Source organism: Silurus aristotelis, assembly GCF_946808225.1.
Source record: "Silurus aristotelis genome assembly, chromosome: 14".
NCBI classification, from domain to species: domain Eukaryota; kingdom Metazoa; phylum Chordata; class Actinopteri; order Siluriformes; family Siluridae; genus Silurus; species Silurus aristotelis.
In genome coordinates, this window is record NC_139587.1 from 14,797,849 (window position 1) to 14,817,078 (window position 19,230).

Below are 19,230 nucleotides of genomic sequence, written 5' to 3' on the forward strand. Positions count from 1 at the left end.
AACTATTTAGGATCGCACAGTAAAAGGTCTGTGGGTGTGTAACAACTGACAGTGGGTCTCAGTGTGCCTGCTCTGGCTTAAGAGCCTGCCTCCATAACTGTTCCTCATTAATTATAGAAAATAATAAAGTGGATCTTTTCTCTGCTGTCTTCTTTGGGGCCCATCTTGCAACCATGTCTGATAGACCATTGAGCTTTAAGCCACAACACTGGTAATCAAGGGGGAAATGAGTAGTCTAAAGAGTAGCATGAGGGGGAGTCAGTTAACAAGAAAGAGAAGAGAGTATTGTAGCACAAGAGCTTAAAATATTGTTTTATTACCTCAATATTACTTTAGTTTATGTGTTTTACCCATCTGGTTTCCCAGCAATCTTGTAATGTTTTTATACCTGTCTTCGAAAAAACTTGCGTGCTTATTTACCAACCGGAGACAATTCGAATCTCCATAAGAAGAGACCACAATATGCTAGTTTTAAAGACTTCTTTCTACTGTACTGTACAGGGAAACTCTGGGCTTGGCTTCAGTATTGCCGGGGGGATTGATAATCCACATATTCCTGATGATCCAGGAATCTTTATTACTAAGATCATCCCTGGAGGTGCAGCAGCCATGGATGGAAGACTAGGGTGAGTCTGCACATGCTCTTCTGTCATTTTTTTTTTTCCTGAGTTACACTGCATTAATGAAATGCTGCCCTAGTAAACCACTGCCTTAGGACCACTGCCCTAATTTTTTTGTTATGCAGTCAGGGTTTTTGTGTATAGCTTTCTGAACCCCAGTATCCTATTTATTAAAATGTGACCATTTTTCAAAGCCGTCACAATTCCCAGGTGGGTAGCATAGAATGTGGGTCAAAAGCTTGTCTCATACAGATAGTAAGAGTAAAATAAAAAAGGACTAAATAAAAACAAATAAAGAAAAAGAACAGTCAGTTATAAATGTGAGAACTGTAAAGTCAGTGATACATGGTTTTCATTTCGGTTAAGTCAGGGTGGTTTAGTTTGTTACTGACGCAGCTAATAACATGCCAGGGAATATCACCTTCCAACCACGGTCACTTTATTAGTAAGCAAACTAGTAATTTTGAACCATAGTCTCAATTGTCTCATGTTGTTACTGATGCATCTGTATTTATTTTTAATGAAAATTATTTAGTGCTCTAGAACACTCTCAAACAACATTTCCTCATAGAAGACATGCATTGGAGTAATGTAATTTTGGAGTATTTTGATTTTAAACTAGATCTGGTGTACAGTGAAATTTAGATATGTTTGTCATGCGACACTGACTGACTATGCAGTGTATATGTGTATTAGGGTGAATGATTGCGTACTGCGTGTAAATGAGGTGGATGTGTCGGAGGTGGTGCATAGCCGGGCCGTGGAGGCTTTGAAGGAGGCTGGCCCTGTGGTCCGACTGCTGGTGCGCAGGAGACAGTCTCCACCCGAATCCATCCTGGAGGTCAACCTGCTTAAAGGACCTAAAGGTCAGAGCAAACAAAAAGCGGAATCTTTTACATGGACACCCTCACTGTATTTTAAAAACATTTAGCATTGTTATGGCATCAGACCTTCTCAGTACTTGTTAATGGTTATTTCACATCCCATTGTAGGTCTGGGTTTCAGCATTGCTGGAGGTATTGGAAATCAGCATATCCCTGGAGACAACAGCATTTATATCACAAAGATCATTGAAGGAGGAGCTGCACAGAAAGATGGAAGACTGCAGACAGGCGATCGTCTGCTGGCTGTATGCTACCATGTCTACACTGCACTAAGCACTGTACACTTTCACATGTGGTTCACTTTAATTTTCTCAGATGATTTTCCCTTCACATAGCTTACAGCCATTTAAAATCCCAACTAATATAGATATGTTTCTTTAGATAAAGCTTTAGATAAAGCTTATGGCTGATATGTAGTGTAATGTTTTTTGACAACATGACATGACATTCATCTGTAGCTCTTTGTAAAATCTTTATGTATGTACATTATACACCAAGAGTTCAATATAGAAAAGGAAACTGTTTTTCCCCTTACCCGGCTGCTGCGTCTCATCTTTTTCCTTTTGTAGGAAGCCAATCTAAGTGCAAGGGGCCACCTGGCCTCCTCTCCACAAGCATTTCCTTCCTATTGCCTCAAATGCAATGTCACAGTACCTGGGGTCAAACACCAGACTGTGTGTGTGTGTGTGTGTGTGTGTGTGTGTGTGTGTGTGTGTGTGTGTGTGTGTGTGTGCAGAAGGTATTTATTCCTTTGTCAGGACCAAATGTTTCTTTAACAATAGGCACATGTGACATAATGTTATTAGGATATTTGGATATTTCAAATGAATTATTTCAAGCAAAACGATTGCTTGTTATGTGTAAAATAAAAGATCTATAAGGTACATTGTAGCTACATTATGTATCAAAGTCTATTGAAATACCTGACAAAGTAAAATCTAAATTATTGTGTGTGTGTATGTGTGTGAAGGTGAACAACATCATCCTGCAGGATGTGCGTCATGAGGAGGCTGTTGCTGCACTGAAGAATACTTCAGACATGGTCTATTTGAAAGTGGCTAAGCCAGGACCTGTGCACCTCAACGACATGTATGCACCTCCAGATTACTCTAGCAGTACGTACCTCCTTCTGCCAGTCTCCACCACAGACCACTCTTAAACATACATTTTTAATTATCTTAATCTTCAGGAACGAATGCAGCATGTGGATTATTGGAAATCTAGTTGAATGGCAATCAGCAGTTCAGATTGAAACAACAAGTGTTATACTTGTTTAGGTTGAGTTTTAAACTTGCTCATGCTGCCCATTGACTTTACATTGCTTTTAAGAGACATTAGGATATACTTTAGTGTGCTGCTATGTAGTTCTGTAACAGTGCAGAGGTATAGCAGTGGGCGTACCGTGTCTGCTCTTATTTCAGACTCCCACATGCCACAGTGCTCTACACATAGCCCTCCTCCACTCTCTCTCCTGCTGAGTGAGGAGGCGCACACAAATCTGTGTAAAGTCACACCTAAAGATTCTGCCAAGCACCAACTGGGCTAACACACACATACACACACGCACATGTTCACATGCTTAATCTCTCTTACTGTCTTTTAATCACTTTCAAACATGCACATACATACAGAATTAACCACTTCAGGACTAATCATCTCTCATTTTCCCTCTACTGGTCTCGCCCTCCCCCCAGCCTTCCCCACCATGGTGGATAACCACGTCAGCCACAACTCAAGCATGGCATACATGGGAGCCATGGAGCCCAAGCCTGTGTACCAGCCTCCTCAGGTCAACCCCTCACGATATTCTCCAGTGCCACGGCACATGCTGGGGGAGGATGACTTTACCAGGTCAGCTCTTTACCTTTTCTCTGCTTTTACAAAATCACTTACTGTGTCACTGCGAAATAAAAGGACTCTCACTGCTAGAAATCTCGATACACCCACATTCACCGGGATGGGAATTTTATATTTTTATTTATTTTATTTCATTTTTGCCATATAATCCTTGTACACCGCTTTTTCCTTGGTATGTACATTTGCTTTAACTTTAATTGTTTAATTTGATGTAATACTATGTGATAAATATAATTCTTAATTTAGACTGAACAGAAGAGACTATTTTCAGATGAATTATGGATTTCAGCAGTAGAACATCTCCATGTTATTCCTTTGTGTGGTGGTGTATTGTGGTATAAATAGTAGCATGCCAAATAAATTAAGCCTCTTCAGGCCTGTGGGAGCACAGAAAACACTCATGGAGAAGATCTGATTTGGTGAATTGACATTTAAACATTCAGCCTTCAATGATGAAAAACTGCCACAGTTGTTTGAATGAGATCAGCCTGTGAGTCAGTCCAGGCCTCACTGCTGCCAGTTTGTCCAGGGACATGAGAGCCCTCGAGTCTCCTCTGTTGAATGAGAAATGTATACATTTGTACTGATGCATATGTGTGTGCACACAAGCTTGTCTCTGCATGCATGTTTAATGTACTGACCACGCCTCAAGTCTCTGTCTGTGTGTCTGCTGTCTCCGTGTCTGAGCCAGCCCCATTTACTGTGTGATTTCTGTACTCTCACTAGGGCCGAGCCTATTTACAGTGTCATCCAAAAAGCTCTCAGCGATATGAGCCCTCCCTCGCCCCACCTGTACAGAGGGGGGACTGGCAGGTACTAACCCACTGCTTCTTGCTCTGCTTAGTCCACCCCAGCATAGCTAACCTGACCTGACAGTCACCCTTTCTGCACCCTCCAACAGCACCACCTCACTTTAGTCACATAAAGGAGTGTGTGGTGTGCAGATATGTGAATATACAAACTATAAAGTTATCAGAACTAAAAACAACGAGGTAGTGGCTCCAATAGTGGTCCAACATGAAAGCTTTCGCATTTGTTAAGATGTTGAGTGTTCGAATCCAGATGATGTCACAGCCATCCATGGCAGGGAGCCAAGAGAGCAAAATTGGCCGTGCTCTTTTGGTTGGAATCAATGCTGCTTCCCTATCAGTCATCATGATGCTACTCAAACATAGTTGTTTTTTAGGTTACGCATGCAGAACAGGGTAGATTTTCTCCGAGTGTATTACACTGCCATGTTTGCAGCTTTGCATGTTTTGAGGGAAGCACATGTTATATCCTTAATAATTGGTAGTTGTCATATGATAGGAGAGAGGTTCCTAAAAGGAGGGGTGAATAAGCCAAGGCTAATTTGGACAGAAGATTTTGAAATTCTTACTAACAATACTTGAAGCAGTCAGTCAAGTAATTAAATATAGATATAAGTTAACAGCATCCTATAATAATTAAACTTAGAAAAGTGTTTGCTTAAAATTATTTAATGGTATCTGATTACATTGAATTAAATTCTTTTTTTTTATTAAGTCAAAAGACATATAGAATAGATTTACACAGGATATGTATATGCATATAACATATATCCTGTTTTGATATATGGAATTTCAATTGTGACACAGTTATTGTGAGACTGGGCTTTAGGTTGTGCTTGTTGTTTATTTAACATTACACTCTACAGAATCGCAGATTCTCTCATCTTCTCATTTTCAGCCTGTAATAATCTTTATTGCCTTCATCATCTTTAGATTCTCCTCTCCTTTGATGTGTTGTAACTTGCTGTGTATTATTCTTTTCAGCATTGTGCATCTGTGCTCATTGATTATCTGTACCTGTCCACTACTTCTTTTTCAGTTTTAAAGGAAATATGTTGCTTCTATTCATGCTATTTTTATTTGAATATTTTAACTGTTTATTTGCAGTTTTTATAAATAACCTAAGTATTCATTTGCTTGTTTGTCCTGCATGTACAACTGAAAAGAGCCTATAGAGCTAAAGAAACTATGGAAGTCATGTAATGGGCTGGAACTAAACAGATTAACTGAAATATATGTAATGCTGAATTATAGTCTCTGTCTGAGGAAAGGGGTAGTGCAGTGGTAAAAATGTTGGGCATCTGATTAGAAGGTCTTGAGTTTAAATCCCACCACCACTAAACTGCCACTGCTGTGATACTCTATGACCACAACAAAGTTGCAAATATAACACATGCACATGGTCTTATGTGTAATGAAATCATATTTGCAGTTGTCTTTAGATTCACAGAAATTTTAGATTTTACTAAGGAAACACACACACACACACACACACACACACACACACACACACACACACACACACCACAAACATGTAAATGTGAGTGTAGACAAGCAATAACATGCACCATAGTGTTATCACAGTAATTTTGACCTTAGCATTGCTATCATATCATAATACTTCATACCAAAACAATACTATGGTACAAATTATTTAATAATACGTTTCCCTATCTGACACTCAGTACACTGTGTATTGAAAGCATTTTCAATACTTCATGAATTTGTAAAGCAATCAGAATTTATATAAACTATAAATCTATATTCTCAGGTTACATGTGTGCAGGTTTATTCAGGTTACAAAAAGGTTTATGAAATATGCAGAATTATGTATATAAATATGTGGTTATTCCTTGTCTGCTGCCAGTTTGCTTCTGGAGTCAGTGTATGTGTGTGTGGTTGTGTGACACTCACTGAGTCATAGTTGGGACTTAGATCAGCGTTTTGGCCATCTGTGCTTCCCGCATGCCTGTCACTGATACATTTGCATGTCTATCTGATCCACCTTAGAACCACAGCCGCTGCCAGATGCATATATTAAGGAGATTCATTGGAGATCTTCTGCCTAGCCCTCGATGGAATGGCAGCCATTTTATAGCAACATGCTACAGTTCTCATTGCTATTGTACATTTCTTCATATCAAAGACACAAATCTTCAAGCATTTGTCCCATTAATTTGGATGTGCGTTTTTTTTTCTGGGGAGGTTTAACATTAAGATATAAAAACCTTTATCCACAAAGCAAATAAAATGACCATGTAAAACATTTTTCCACTGAACACAGCGTGACTCGACTCTCCAACAAACCCAAAATTAGAACTATCTCTGTACTGACCAAATGTGTCACGTTCCTGTCCTGCGACTTTCTTAAAACATCCTGGTGACTGGTGATAGGAATGAGGAAGTACAATACTACATGACAATTAACAGATTATACTGGAATGAAACCAAGCATGTTTCATTTTAGATTAAATGTGTGTGGCATTTCTCCCCGCATAGGGTGAACCAATGCAAATGAATTTTTGTGTGTTTCGTAAGAATGGTAGATATTTAATCTTTTTGCAAATTGAATAAGATCTTTAACATGATGGCACCCAACTAGTCATACCCATTTGCAACAAAATAACTATTCTTCAGTAAAAAAAAAAATTAAGTATTTGGTGCAAGCAGTTGATTAACTGTCTTGACAAAATGATTTTACAGTAGAGTAAATGTGTTAGAAATCAACATGTTAGGTGCTGTGTAGCATGCAAAGTAGATACTGTAGGGAGCCATTTGGTATTTAGCCTAACTTGAAGACTTGAAATTGAAATCAAATCAAAACTTATTCTAAATGTTTGTTAATGACTTGTATGTGTATGGAAGAGCTCACAGAACGAGGGAAACATTGGCAGCATGCAGGATAACCGGTACTACTGTCTGCCAAGCCAGTGGAAAAGTGTTAATAGACTGTATCTTTAAATTCTCATGATCAGACATGGAGCCTAGAAAATTAGGCTATATGTGTTAAGTCACAAAAAGAGAATATTTACATAAACTAATTCAACCATTGGGAAAGTACAATAGTTGGCATGCTTACATCCTTATGACCTAGTGTTCTGTTTTGTTTCTTTTGTTTTTTTTCCCCATGCACTTTATTTGTTCTACAGTACTGCCCATTAAAATAAGAAATACAAAAACCCTGTTGAGGTTAGCATCACCAAGGTCTATGTGGGTAAATAATTGGGTGAATCGACATCACTGTTTGCTTAGTACACATACAGTGCATAGTAGACTAATCACTAACTTTGCACTGAGCCGATAGTGACTTTAAAAATGGCCTTTCTTTTTCATAGCCAATAATCTAAAAACTATACTTCTCTATGTATCGTGGGACTGCTAAGTCACTGTTGCCCCAATTTTTTTTTTTTTGGCAACTTTAATCAAGCTCCTGATTTTAAACTGTTAATCATTTATCACACCTAGTTTATTCTTAGCTGCTCCAAAAGGCTTGGAATATCTTGAACAATCTGCTGCAGAGTCACATTAGGAAAAAAGATCACGTGCTCTGTGGCAGAGAACTGTGGTACAGTATTAACTCAAAACTTTAATAGAAAGAAGAAAAGATAGAACAGAGGGAATAAAGAAAGGGGTACGTGGCAACCATGAAAGCCACGGACCTGTGATCGTGCCAAATAGAACGTGTTTCCCACATTGCAGTGTATGTGGGAAGACGTGTCAGCTCTGTCCACCATTAATCACCCAAGCAGAGCCAATTACTGTGAACACAGAGTGAGTGAGTGAGTGAGTGAGTGAGAGAGAGAAAGAGAGAGAGAGAGAGAGAGAGAGAGAGAGAGAGAGAGAGAGAGAGTGCTGTATTGCACTGGGACACTATGACCTAATAAACAACCTCACAGCTTCATCCACAGTAGTGAGGTTAGGGAATTTCAGCATGTGCCCCGAAAGACCAAGAGGAAGGGGCCAATCACCACAAACATTATCCGAGGGAGACAGACAGTAATGTACCAGAAGGAGCAATGGAAACAGACTAAGAAAGGGAGACAGATAAAAATGTTTTCTCTTCTTAGTGCCTAACTGTTTACATTCTTAAACAGCATGAATACAGCAAGGGGATGCAGGTTTCAAGATATGGATGAGCACTAGTGTTCATAATCTTTTGAAATGCACTTCTTTTTTTTTGTTTGTTCTCATGGCTTGAATTTTTCTAAAAATGAACCATGTATTTAATGGGGAAACATCTGAAGAAACAAAACTTCCTGTTAGCTAGTTAATATATTTAGGAAGTGTTACATAACACATGCATGATGAGCACTTGAATGCATTTTTCATACACAGAACCACAGAATGACTACAAAGAATTTAAATGCATTAATTTTAAAAAAGACAATAAGAAGTATTCGGTTTTTGCACAAGATAGTGAATGAGGATGTGTAAGAGTTAAATCTTACTCTGCTCCTGTTAAAGCAAGCGTCTGACCGCCAAAACGTAGCTGTTTTCTCTCACAACTTTACAGTCAGAGATTCCACAAACTTGCAGACAGACACGCTATACTAGAGAACGGACAGAGAAATAGACAGATTGGGGATAGCTTATAATACTTTGTGGAGGCTGTGTGGAGAAGCTGGTGTCAGGCACCATGTTCACCGTGAACATCTCCTCATCTGTGCCGTTGGTGAGCTTTAATATGGAGAGACAAAGTAAGAAGCACGGCTCCTTCAGGACCTGGGACGGGATCTCTAGGTAATCACACGCTTGACTGAAAAGACTGTTTCATGTGCACGTCCTGGCTTTTTTTTTTTTTTTTTTTTTAGATCTTCCATTCCAGATTTCTGCAGAAATGGATGTAAAAGTTGATATACAGTATTTGCCAGTATTCTGTGAAAACAAAGGAAGTTTCCTTAAATACGAATTAAGTATTGAATGACACATTTTATTACTACACCTCATATTTTATTATATTTAGTCAAGTTTCACTAGACAAGAATACCTATAATGGTGTAATATATTGTGAAATGTTAGGGAAACAATAGTTAGAAATGATTATGTGTAAAGTAGTGATGTTGTTGAGTGAGTTGTTGTTGTTGACACAATCATAATTTTCACTATTATGTTGCTGTATAAATTGTGATGGAATGAAAACAAGCAAAAATATGAAACAGTTTTACATTTTTTATATCTTGCTATTTTAATATTACAAATTGAGTCTGTGATAAGTATGTTTTGAGAAATGTTACATTATTGCATTTAAACTTGCATTCAATCCTTGCTAATTGTGTGATTTTCTCACCAGTGAATGTCACTGTGATTTTTGTTACATAGATTTAAGTCAAGTGGGCTTTTATTGTCATTCCAGCCATATACAGCACAGTACATAGTAAAGCAAATCAACATTCCCTCAGAACCAAGGTTTCATAAAACAACATAAATTAACAATAGGTAACACAAATCTTGGAACCTCGCGAAGCTAACTTGGACACTAATAAAGTATGTGCAACATTTAGCGCAAAAAAAAACCCAACTTAAGCCTTTGAGACAGTAGACACGGCAACACAGGAGATTTGTGATGGTGCAAATGATTTGTCCATATAATAATAAATACTGTACATGTAAACACTGAATTTAATTGTTTTAGCAGCAAAGATCATGCAAAACAGCACTGGTGTACTGATATGGACAAGGTGTCCATGAGGTTTACTGAAATGGACAAGATGTCTATGATGCATTTGCATTATCACATCATTATTAAAACAACGAATAGTCCTTAAACATTCTGTAAAGATAAAAGCATTTTTAAATGACGTATTGATTATCTCATGTTTTCCACACACAAAAAGGGGGGAAAAAGAGATGTACTTAATCAAAGTGATGATTAATTTCTAGTGGTCAAATTCTATTTGGTAGCAATGTTACTTTTACATATGCAAATGATGTTAAAAATATAGAGGTAAGAATTGCAATAAAAGCTTCAAATGCATTTTTTTCGGTTTCTTTTAAAGGTAGCCAGACGTTACAATGCTTTAACTTTACTTCTGATTAAGATATGTGGGAAACCATGCAAAACAGGATGCCAGACATACAGTATAATTTCTAAAAAAAAAACAGTGTTAAATATACAGGCATACATTTTAATATAGTCTCTTTTTTCACTGTACAGATACCACTAAGCAATTACTTTGTTAGTAACCTTCATATATCTTCCCATTTAGTATTTTCTGCTTTTGTTGTAAGCAAAAAGATTATTTATGGTTTTAAGATTTAGAGAAGTAGACTTTCAATCAGAAAATACCACTGATTAATAGTTTTTTTTAGCAAAAGAGAACCACAGGCCACAGGAATCATATGGGGAGAGCTGATTTTAAAGCCAAGCACTAAACCCTAAAAGTACTTTAATGAAGGTACTTTAATGGAAAACATGAACAATACATTGAGGAAAGCAAAGTTTTGCGGTGTCTGTGGTACATTTTAAGTTGAATGAATGTCTCTGGTTCCTGCCTTGTGTATGGCTTTTGATGGTTCCTGAGTGTGGCTCAGGTTAAGGATACCAGGACTGGGCAACCTGGAATGTTTCTCTGATTGCAGGCCAGTCACAGGAGCTAAAACAGAAGTGGTCAAGCATGAGGAAGGAACGAACTGTGTTTAAGCATGCAGTGTATGAGAGCGAAAAAAGTGATTGTATTTTTAAACGTGTATAAATGAGGGATTGCCACACACATGTTGTAACCAAAGTGCTGAATTATTTAACTTCTATTAGTGTTGATTACTACTGAATATAGTTCATATCTTAAAACATATTACCCTCATTTGTTAAAGGCTATATGTAATACAGGTTTTAAATAGAATTTATATATTAAACATCATATAGAATATGAATTCCCATCACTGTAAAAAAGGGGGTCTGCCTTTTTTTTTTATACTTTTAAAACACGTATAGAGTACACCATCAAAAAGAGAGTTACATAATTTTTTTTATTTACTGGTCTCCAATAATTTGCTGTTGGTTGGCATGAACCATGCTACATGTCCTAATGTTTTTGCTCCATTTTTTCTAGGGAGCCACGGAAGGTTCTACTGCACAAGGGCTCCACAGGACTTGGTTTTAATATAGTGGGTGGGGAAGATGGAGAAGGAATATTTGTATCGTTCATCCTGGCAGGTGGACCAGCTGACCTGAGTGGCGAGCTGAGAAGGGGAGATCGCATTCTTTCAGTCAGTAACTCTCTATAACACAGATGCACATCAGAAAATCTCAAACATGTCTAATTTATACTTGTAAAAAAACAAAGGGGCTATCTAATGAGTGCTATATGCACTTTCATGAATTTTGTAATGTTCTTAAAACTTTAGTGTTTGGATGTTTAGAATCATTGCAGCAAATGACCTTACTTGTTCATGCATTTGTTTAAATTCATTGTCTTTACATGGATTTTTGATAAACCTTTAACCTTCAAGTATATTTGAGGTGTGGGTCAAAATATTGCCTATTTGGCTAACATTATACAGTTGTAGTTTAACATTTATGAGGCAGCCTATATAATAATTCACTATATAATTGCTCACAATGCTTGCCTTTTATTTTAAATAATTTTTATATAAAAAAAAAAAAATAAATACAAATAAATTGAACTTAAATTCATTAAACATGTTGTTTCAGGTGAATGGTGTGAACCTGCGAAATGCCACTCACGAGCAAGCTGCTGCTGCATTGAAGAGGGCCGGTCAGACTGTCACCATTATCGCCCAGTATAGACCTGAAGGTACAGTACAAAAGATTTCAGATCTACTTTGTTTTATATTTGAAAAGTCATGTGCTATATATGTGGCTTAATGAACAGAGAGGTGACACATGAGCTGATCCCAAGCTAGGCAGTGATCTAAATGCTTACAAAAGACTTTTGTTTAAACCCCACATTGGTGAGGTGGAATGGTATGTGCATTATTTATGAAAGGCTCATTTGAGAGCTGGTGTGTTGTGAATGTGAGGTCTCATCTGGAATCCCTGCTTAATTTTGGTTTTGAGAATAGATCTGCCCTTACAATACTTTGGCTGGATTGTTGAATGAATGTCACCGTGCTGGAATAAATCCACGTGGGGTGTTTCTTTAAGGGCAGGTAGACTCGAGCCTCGCCTAGATTATAAAAAAGGAAGTCTGCAAACGAGGACGTAGTTGTTGGCGGCTGATTGGCTGCTTCAGATCGAGTTATTATTATCAGGGAGCTGCTGTGCTGGTGTATTGTGTACTGTGTGCTGAGCGGCCTGGTGCACTTCACCATCTGCCTGACTCATGGTCTTCTCAAGGGGAGGGATCACCGTCCAACTCCTGCGGGACTTTACAGCGGAGAGAGAACGAGAGATCGGAACAAACGGAGGACAAACGGCTGCTTTAAACCCACTGATGTTTGTATGTACAGCGTTTCTGTTTGGACATTAAATTGGTGTGGGGTTTTTTTTTTTGGTTTCCCGCGTGATCTAAACGCCAGCATGAGATCAACTCCCGCGCTGCGAGTGTGATCCTGTCCGGCTTGAGGTACTGAGCTGAAGGGAGGAGCAACCCTGAGCGACCGAAACTGTTCAATCTTCTTTGATTAGAAACTCATTCAATGCGGTGGCGAACAAACAAAAGAGACAGGATTTATCTCGATAACATGGTCCGCTGCTAGTTTGCTTTCCATCTCGGTGCTTTTTAAAGCTTCTTTATGATTTCCCGTGCGGCTTGAATAGGGTGTGTGTGTGTGTGTGTGTGTGTGTGTGTAACTTGGCTACACCAAACACAGGGAGCTCCAGCCGGGCGGGCGAGGAAATCTCAACTACTACAATACAGGATTAAAAGTGGTTAGTCAGTGTTTCATTATGAATTTCTTGTTGATAAGTTAGTACTGAGGCAGTGATGTGTGTGTGTGTGTGTGTGTGTGTGTGTGTGTGTGTGTGTGTGTGTGTGTGTGTGTGAGTGAGTGAGTGAGTGAGTGAGTGAGTGAGTGAGTGAGTGAGTGAGTGAGTGAGTGAGAGAGAGAGAGAGAGAGAGAGACACGCGGTGCTGTGTGATTACTCTGTGCTCTGAGCTTTCAGTCAGGGTTCAGTTTTTCATTCTGTAACGCTCTGCTTCATTGTTCGGCGAAATTGAATTGGCTAGTTCTGCTGTTTCACTATTCGGGTTAAAGTAATGGTCTTTTTGTCATTTTACTATCACTTCAATTGAGAATTGTGTTTTCCAAAGCTTATCTTTTTTGCTGTTATAAGTTTGAACTTGTCCAATAAGTAGTATTTTTCTTCAACGCTAACAACTTTAACAGAGTTACTGTAGTTTTGTAGCACGACGCGTTAGCTAGTCCCTGTAAACGGCTTTCCTTAAATATTTGCCTGTTAGCCTTTATGCTACAAATCTACAAATATGAATATACGTTTTATTATATTTTACTGCACGATTTAATGCTTTAAGTGTTTATAACGTACGCGTTTTGGTTTGTTAATTTTAATGTATTTTTATTTAGAAAAACGACACTAAATGTACATATAGCTGGTAGACAGAGCAGGTGTTGTAGACGTTCAGGTGTGTCAGGAAGTGACCTGATCAATATTTTATATATAAAAAAATTGTATTAGTGCATTAATGGATTATTGGTTTGTGCTACTATCAGGTTTCTTTTTGCTGTTTTATTTAGAGCACTACCTGTCAGATCTGTAGAGCTCATGTACTTGACCCATTAGAAACGACATAAACAGCACTTGTCGTGTCAAACGCCATGTTTCATGTTTGTTCAGTAAACAGTTTGTATGGTAGAGTTTGTTGGTGTGAAGTCTTTGGTGTAAACTATGAGTGGAATGTAGCATTAAGTTATCTGTTGCAGCATGCTCACTCTGATCTCAATAGTCATATGCAGCTGAAATATAATTGGACTCTCCCAGGGGCTTGAAAGTCTGCATAGAAATAGAAGTGACATATTAATTTAGGCCAGAATAGATGTAGGACTCGACTATAGGCCATCTTGCATACGGGGATAAGAAAAGGACCAGAGCTAGTGCTACTGATAAGCTTTCACCACATTCGTTTTGTGAGAGATATGCGAGAAACATGTAAGGAGTAAAATAACGCGGTATATGCTGTCGTAGGAAAAAGGGCCACGTCAGTGTGGTGAGATGCATGCAAGCACAAAACGGATTAGTTTGGCTCGTCCCTTGTGCTGTGACTATACTAGCCTTTTGTTTTTTTTCTTTAATATGTTAATAAACAAAAAAATATGCAACCTATTAAGACCTTTGTCCTGAAAACTTTTCCTTGTGTGGAAGCAGGAGGCCTCTGATGACTGAGGACAAGGTGACTATACAGCGATGTATTGTATTAATCTGGTTAGAGAGTAATGTATAACAAGTTTCAACGATGCGAGTGAAGTTGTTTCCTTTGTACTCTATCTTTAAACATAAACTTCCACCGGTAGTGTCACCTTTTCTGACCTAATCAGCACGTCTCGTGTCTGACTAGTGTCCTGTTATATGGTTAAAGCCACTTGCTCAATGAGCAGCTGGGGTAACAGGAGTTGCAGAGGTTCTTCAATAGTGCCTTCTCAGATGTCTTCCTGGGCATGGTGCCTAGTGCTTCTCTGCTGGCCCAAGCCTGGAAATGTCCCCCTGACATTTCTAATTGAAGTTCAATACAGAGGACTTAATGAACTCCACAGGAAGTCAGTTTTGTTCCATCTTTCCATTCATTACTTAGTGCTTTCTTTCATTCATTTATTTGCTCCTGCACTCAGTCATGATGGACAACTGTTAAGTTTCTTTGTACAAACTACCACTAATAGCTTCAGATATAAATTTCCTTCTTCCACATTAACCTCCTTTATACTGTAGAGCCAAATGGTTTTGAGCTTGTAGAGTAACCGTTCCAGTGCAGTTTCCATGGGGACACAGTTTGGCACAAACGTTTCCTCTGAAGAGTTAAATAAGTTTGTCTGGAAGTTTTTAGCTTATTAATGGATCGAGGGATACTTGTCTTAACTTTTTTATTTTATTTTTTTATTTATTTTATTTTTTTAATAAATCTTTTCATGGAGTCTTTATTTGTACTAACCATTGGAAAAACAAATTACCCTTGTCTTTGAGATTTGTATAAAATATTTTGCTGTATACGTCACATTTGTTGTTTTAAAGCTAAAAGAGAGTGGGTGTGAGGAGAGCAGTGCATTTTGGGGGAAAAAATAAGCAGTATTTAGTTAGCACAGCAGTGTAAAGTGCTGCTTGACTAAAAAGACACACATTGCATTTTTTTTGTCTAACTGTTGTCAGAACTGCCATGCTTTTCTGTGTGTATGAGAGCTGTTGTGTATGAGGAAGTTACAGCCATGCTAGGAGTGGCAGCACAGGTAGTAATGTAATGTTTAAAGCAGTACTAGCTTACACAGCAATGGGGTAACAAAATCTAACCTATATTTCTGGAAATTGCAGCCAAAAAGAAGATAAGAGCCACTGGAATAAGTCATTTGTTTGAAAAGGGAAGGCGAGTAAAATTGTTTTGAAAAAGTCATTGGCGAAGTAACCGCGATTGTGAATAAATGTGAAATCGCAAATACCTTAAGGACCGATGTGTAAGGATTTAGTTTTATATTTAGCACAACGTTTCTGAATAAAAAGCAGTGTACAATACAACTCTGCATGCAGCCACTTGGTCGCAGAAATGTAGTGGAACCAATAGTGATTTTGTAAGAGCAAGGCAGACTGTTATCAAAAGTTGCTTTTGGGAGTCAGAATCGGAAATGTGTTCATAAATACTTCTATCTTCCTGCGTATTGTTGTATTAGGCTCCTTTCCAAGTCAGCAGAATATGTACAAGACACTGGTGCTTAGAGGAAATAAGGAGGGGTAATTGGTCCAAAGAGTTCGGACTTTAGCATTTGATCTCATCTACGTAGCTAACTATCATATCGATGAGCTAAATTACATCATACATGACATTATGAGCACCTGCCTAACATTGTGTTGGTCTCCTTTTGCTGCCAAAACAGTTCTGACCCTTCGAGCATTAACAGCATTAACTTCTTTAGCAGTTTGAGCTACAGAAGCTCGTCTGTTCGACCGGGTCAGCCTTCCCTCCCCACATGCATTGCTTCACCACTTTTCCTTCTTTAGACCACTTTTGATAGATACTGACCACTGCAGACCAGGAACATCCCATAAGAGCTGCAGTTTTGGAGATGCTCTGACCCAGTTGTCTAGACACCACAATTTTTTAAACTCCCTCAAATCCTTACACTTGCCCATTTTTTCCTGCTTCTAAAACAAGTTCGAGAAAAATGTTTTTACTTGCTGCCTAATATCTCCCAGCCATGATGACGAGATAATCAGAGTCCTTCACGTCAATGCTCATCATGTTATAATTAGGGCTGCAACTAACGATTATTTTGATAATCGATTAATCGGATGATTATTTATCCTCTCTTAATTAATCAGATACAGATATATCGGATGTTTTGCTTATTATAACTATATAAAAGCCAAGTTCAGGGTATTTGTGTATAAAAGTGTACTTAAAAAAAATGCTAAAGCCACATAGTGAGTTTAACTAGCTTTAATTTAGACATTTTGAAGCTTTATAGTGGTTGCTTGTTGAGGAGTGCATGCGGGACTTGCAGAACAAATTCTGTTTCTTTCTGTAAAAAAACAACAGAAAGAAACAGCGTCGTTTTAATTGAATCCATCACGACGTCACGAGCGACATCTTGAAGATAGCAAACAGGTTACACAGAAGCACGTCATTAAACTGCACCATTTTCACATGATGAGGATTCTACAGTTTGTGCTCACCGTGCTGATGTTCCTCCTTTATCCGTGACACCGGTGTGTTTTCTTTTCATGTGCTCGTGCATCCAGTGCCACCCATGCCACACAAACTCCGCTTTGCATAACTTGCAGGTTTCACAGTCTTGCAGCATTTTAATAGAAAATGGTTTCTGATGACTTGGGCGCACACTTTTTCCCGCTGCCATTTTCACAGGCAGCTGTGTTATCCTGCCGTCACGGGATGCTTTGCATAACTTGAGCAGTCCAATGCTCGAGACGATAACGGCTTTCGTTGACAACGAATTATATATATATATTATATATTATATTATATTATGCCTGATCAGTGGGTGTTGCTTTAATAAACCTATGTACCTGATGTAAAAAACACATAAATATTTGCTTATGATGAAAACTTCTAGCTTGTTACAAACGACGTTGTGACTCTTCGGGTAGCATCCTGGACACGATGTTGCCATCGTAATACAGTACATCTTGAACGAGTTGTAAGCATAGAAAGCTGTATACGGTTCCAGTTTCTCTCGAGTTTACGCTTAGAGATGTTATGAGGTGTGTATGATTATTTGGTAATTGCAGTCTTATAATGCTTTTGGCATAATATTTGGCTCTAACACCAGAAAGATCTTCTTGTGTTACATTGTTTGTGATAGTTTAGCCAAATATCTCTCTCTGGCATTTCTTGCTAGTCTATTATAATAGGTAAATAACATACTCGCTTATTTCCATTCAATTCGTAAATAGGACTTTCGTTAGATTCTTCAGTCGTCTTTTCGACCAAGGTTGCAGCTTGTGCGTCTCTTTTTGTACACAAAGTCAGTCTGTAACTGGTCAAGAGATTACAATTTGTCATATGCAGATGCCTCCCATAACCGTATAATGTGACACATATAGGCTGTATCAACAACTTTTTAAACAAACGCAGACTCTCCACTCATTGAGAACAGTTCTAGCACATAGAGACGATGAGCAGCAAATCATTTTAATGCCCCAGCCACTAGTAGTCATGTAGTCTGTGTTACTGAGCTAGGAGTTGACAGCTGTGCGATATCTCAATGTTGGTTGGATTTATATTGAATTATTCTAATCGACGAATGGATAAAATTTTGCACTTGATTTGAAACAGGGCCAAGATCATCGCAAGGTCAACTTCTGAACTAGTTTTTCTTCTATAGCTTCCTATATGATTTATATTCTAATCTTATTTCTGGCATATATACAAATTTGAGTTTTACTTGTTTATCCTGGATTTCCAGTGTACCTGTGAGTACCAGGGATCATATATAATTAAATCCATTGTCTTGATTTTTCTATTATCTAAAATATCACGTTTGAATACTAATATGAATATTTTATACACTAAACAGACTGTGATCATGACAATGCATTACACCCCTGCTTCAGAGTGGGTGACCTGGGGAATTGACAGTGGGCTTTTGTTAAAGTTTGAGCCACTGTTACAATGTTGACCAACACCTTCACTTTTCTTGATAAGTAAGGAGTAAAATATTCACACTTTGCTGAAACCCATTGTCTCTGCTCAAATCGTCACCCAGGGATCTCCGAAAATATTTCAGAATAGAAACAAATGCATAAGTGTTATTTAAGGACTATATAGTGTGTTTAAGAAATATGACAACCTTAATTACATCCAGCACAATGTCTTTGCTGTGTTTTGTGTTCAGACTGTTTACTTATGCGTTTATCTCAAGGTACCGAAGTGGCTTCCTGCTTTCATGTACATGGTGTCAGGTTGCCCCACATGTGATGGACATGCTGTGTACTGTAGATATGTTTTTTGTACAGTTGTATAGTTTTTAGCTGATATGCTTATATTTTATTAGGACTTAAATGGTTGTAAAGAGTCTGAGTCAAAATCTGCCAAGAGTATCTGTTATTGTTTTTCCTACAGTTTGTTCGTGACTGCCATTTTTTTCACAACTTTAACTTACTTGATGTGTGTGCACGAGCTGATTGAACTAATGACAACAGTCAACAGATTCAACACATTTTAATCACAAGCTCTTGTAGTCTCGTGCTTTAGTATCGATTTAGAAATAAAATGTATTAGTCTCCGAAACATTAGTTCAAGGTCTTCATTGCGCTTCAAGAAAGTGGGTGTATTCAGATGATTCGGTATGCATACTTTTATTTCCTGTCCATAACTCTTATTTACTTGTTTCTGAAGTTGTTCATCAGTGTACAGTTAACTGCAGGGTTTTACCTTTTGTCCTGTGTGGCAGGGACTTTAATTATCCTGATTTGCATTTAGG

General features: G+C 38.1%; 1 protein-coding gene and 1 long non-coding RNA gene across 27 annotated transcripts in view; one reads left to right on the forward strand and one right to left on the reverse strand.

Annotated features, from left to right (window-relative positions):
* The window catches only part of dlg3 (discs, large homolog 3), a 74,715-nt gene that overhangs the window by 41,123 nt on the left and 14,362 nt on the right, over positions 1 to 19,230 (forward strand). For 11 of the 25 annotated variants that reach the window (XM_083560252.1, XM_083560253.1, XM_083560233.1 and 8 more), the window contains 7 exons: positions 502 to 626; positions 1,317 to 1,486; positions 1,613 to 1,749; positions 2,475 to 2,619; positions 3,199 to 3,355; positions 11,220 to 11,376; positions 11,822 to 11,924. In XM_083560252.1, coding sequence (XP_083416378.1) covers positions 502 to 626; positions 1,317 to 1,486; positions 1,613 to 1,749; positions 2,475 to 2,619; positions 3,199 to 3,355; positions 11,220 to 11,376; positions 11,822 to 11,924 — 994 coding nt within the window. Of the gene's footprint in view, positions 1 to 501; positions 627 to 1,316; positions 1,487 to 1,612; positions 1,750 to 2,474; positions 2,620 to 3,180; positions 3,356 to 4,087; positions 4,175 to 11,219; positions 11,377 to 11,821; positions 11,925 to 12,110; positions 13,001 to 13,956; positions 14,481 to 19,230 lie in introns of those variants that run through there. The other 14 variants (XM_083560248.1, XM_083560247.1, XM_083560246.1 and 11 more) reach the window with 8 other exon arrangements.
* LOC310736724 lies at positions 8,965 to 17,248 on the reverse strand. Of its 2 annotated transcripts, XR_014536626.1 has the most exons (4): positions 16,964 to 17,248; positions 11,855 to 11,918; positions 11,145 to 11,349; positions 8,965 to 10,763 (listed from the first exon to the last, which is right to left on the reverse strand). It is a non-coding gene; the product is annotated as an uncharacterized lncRNA (long non-coding RNA). The 2 variants fall into 2 exon arrangements; XR_014536627.1 differs by lacking the exon at positions 8,965 to 10,763 and having other exon boundaries at positions 11,123 to 11,349.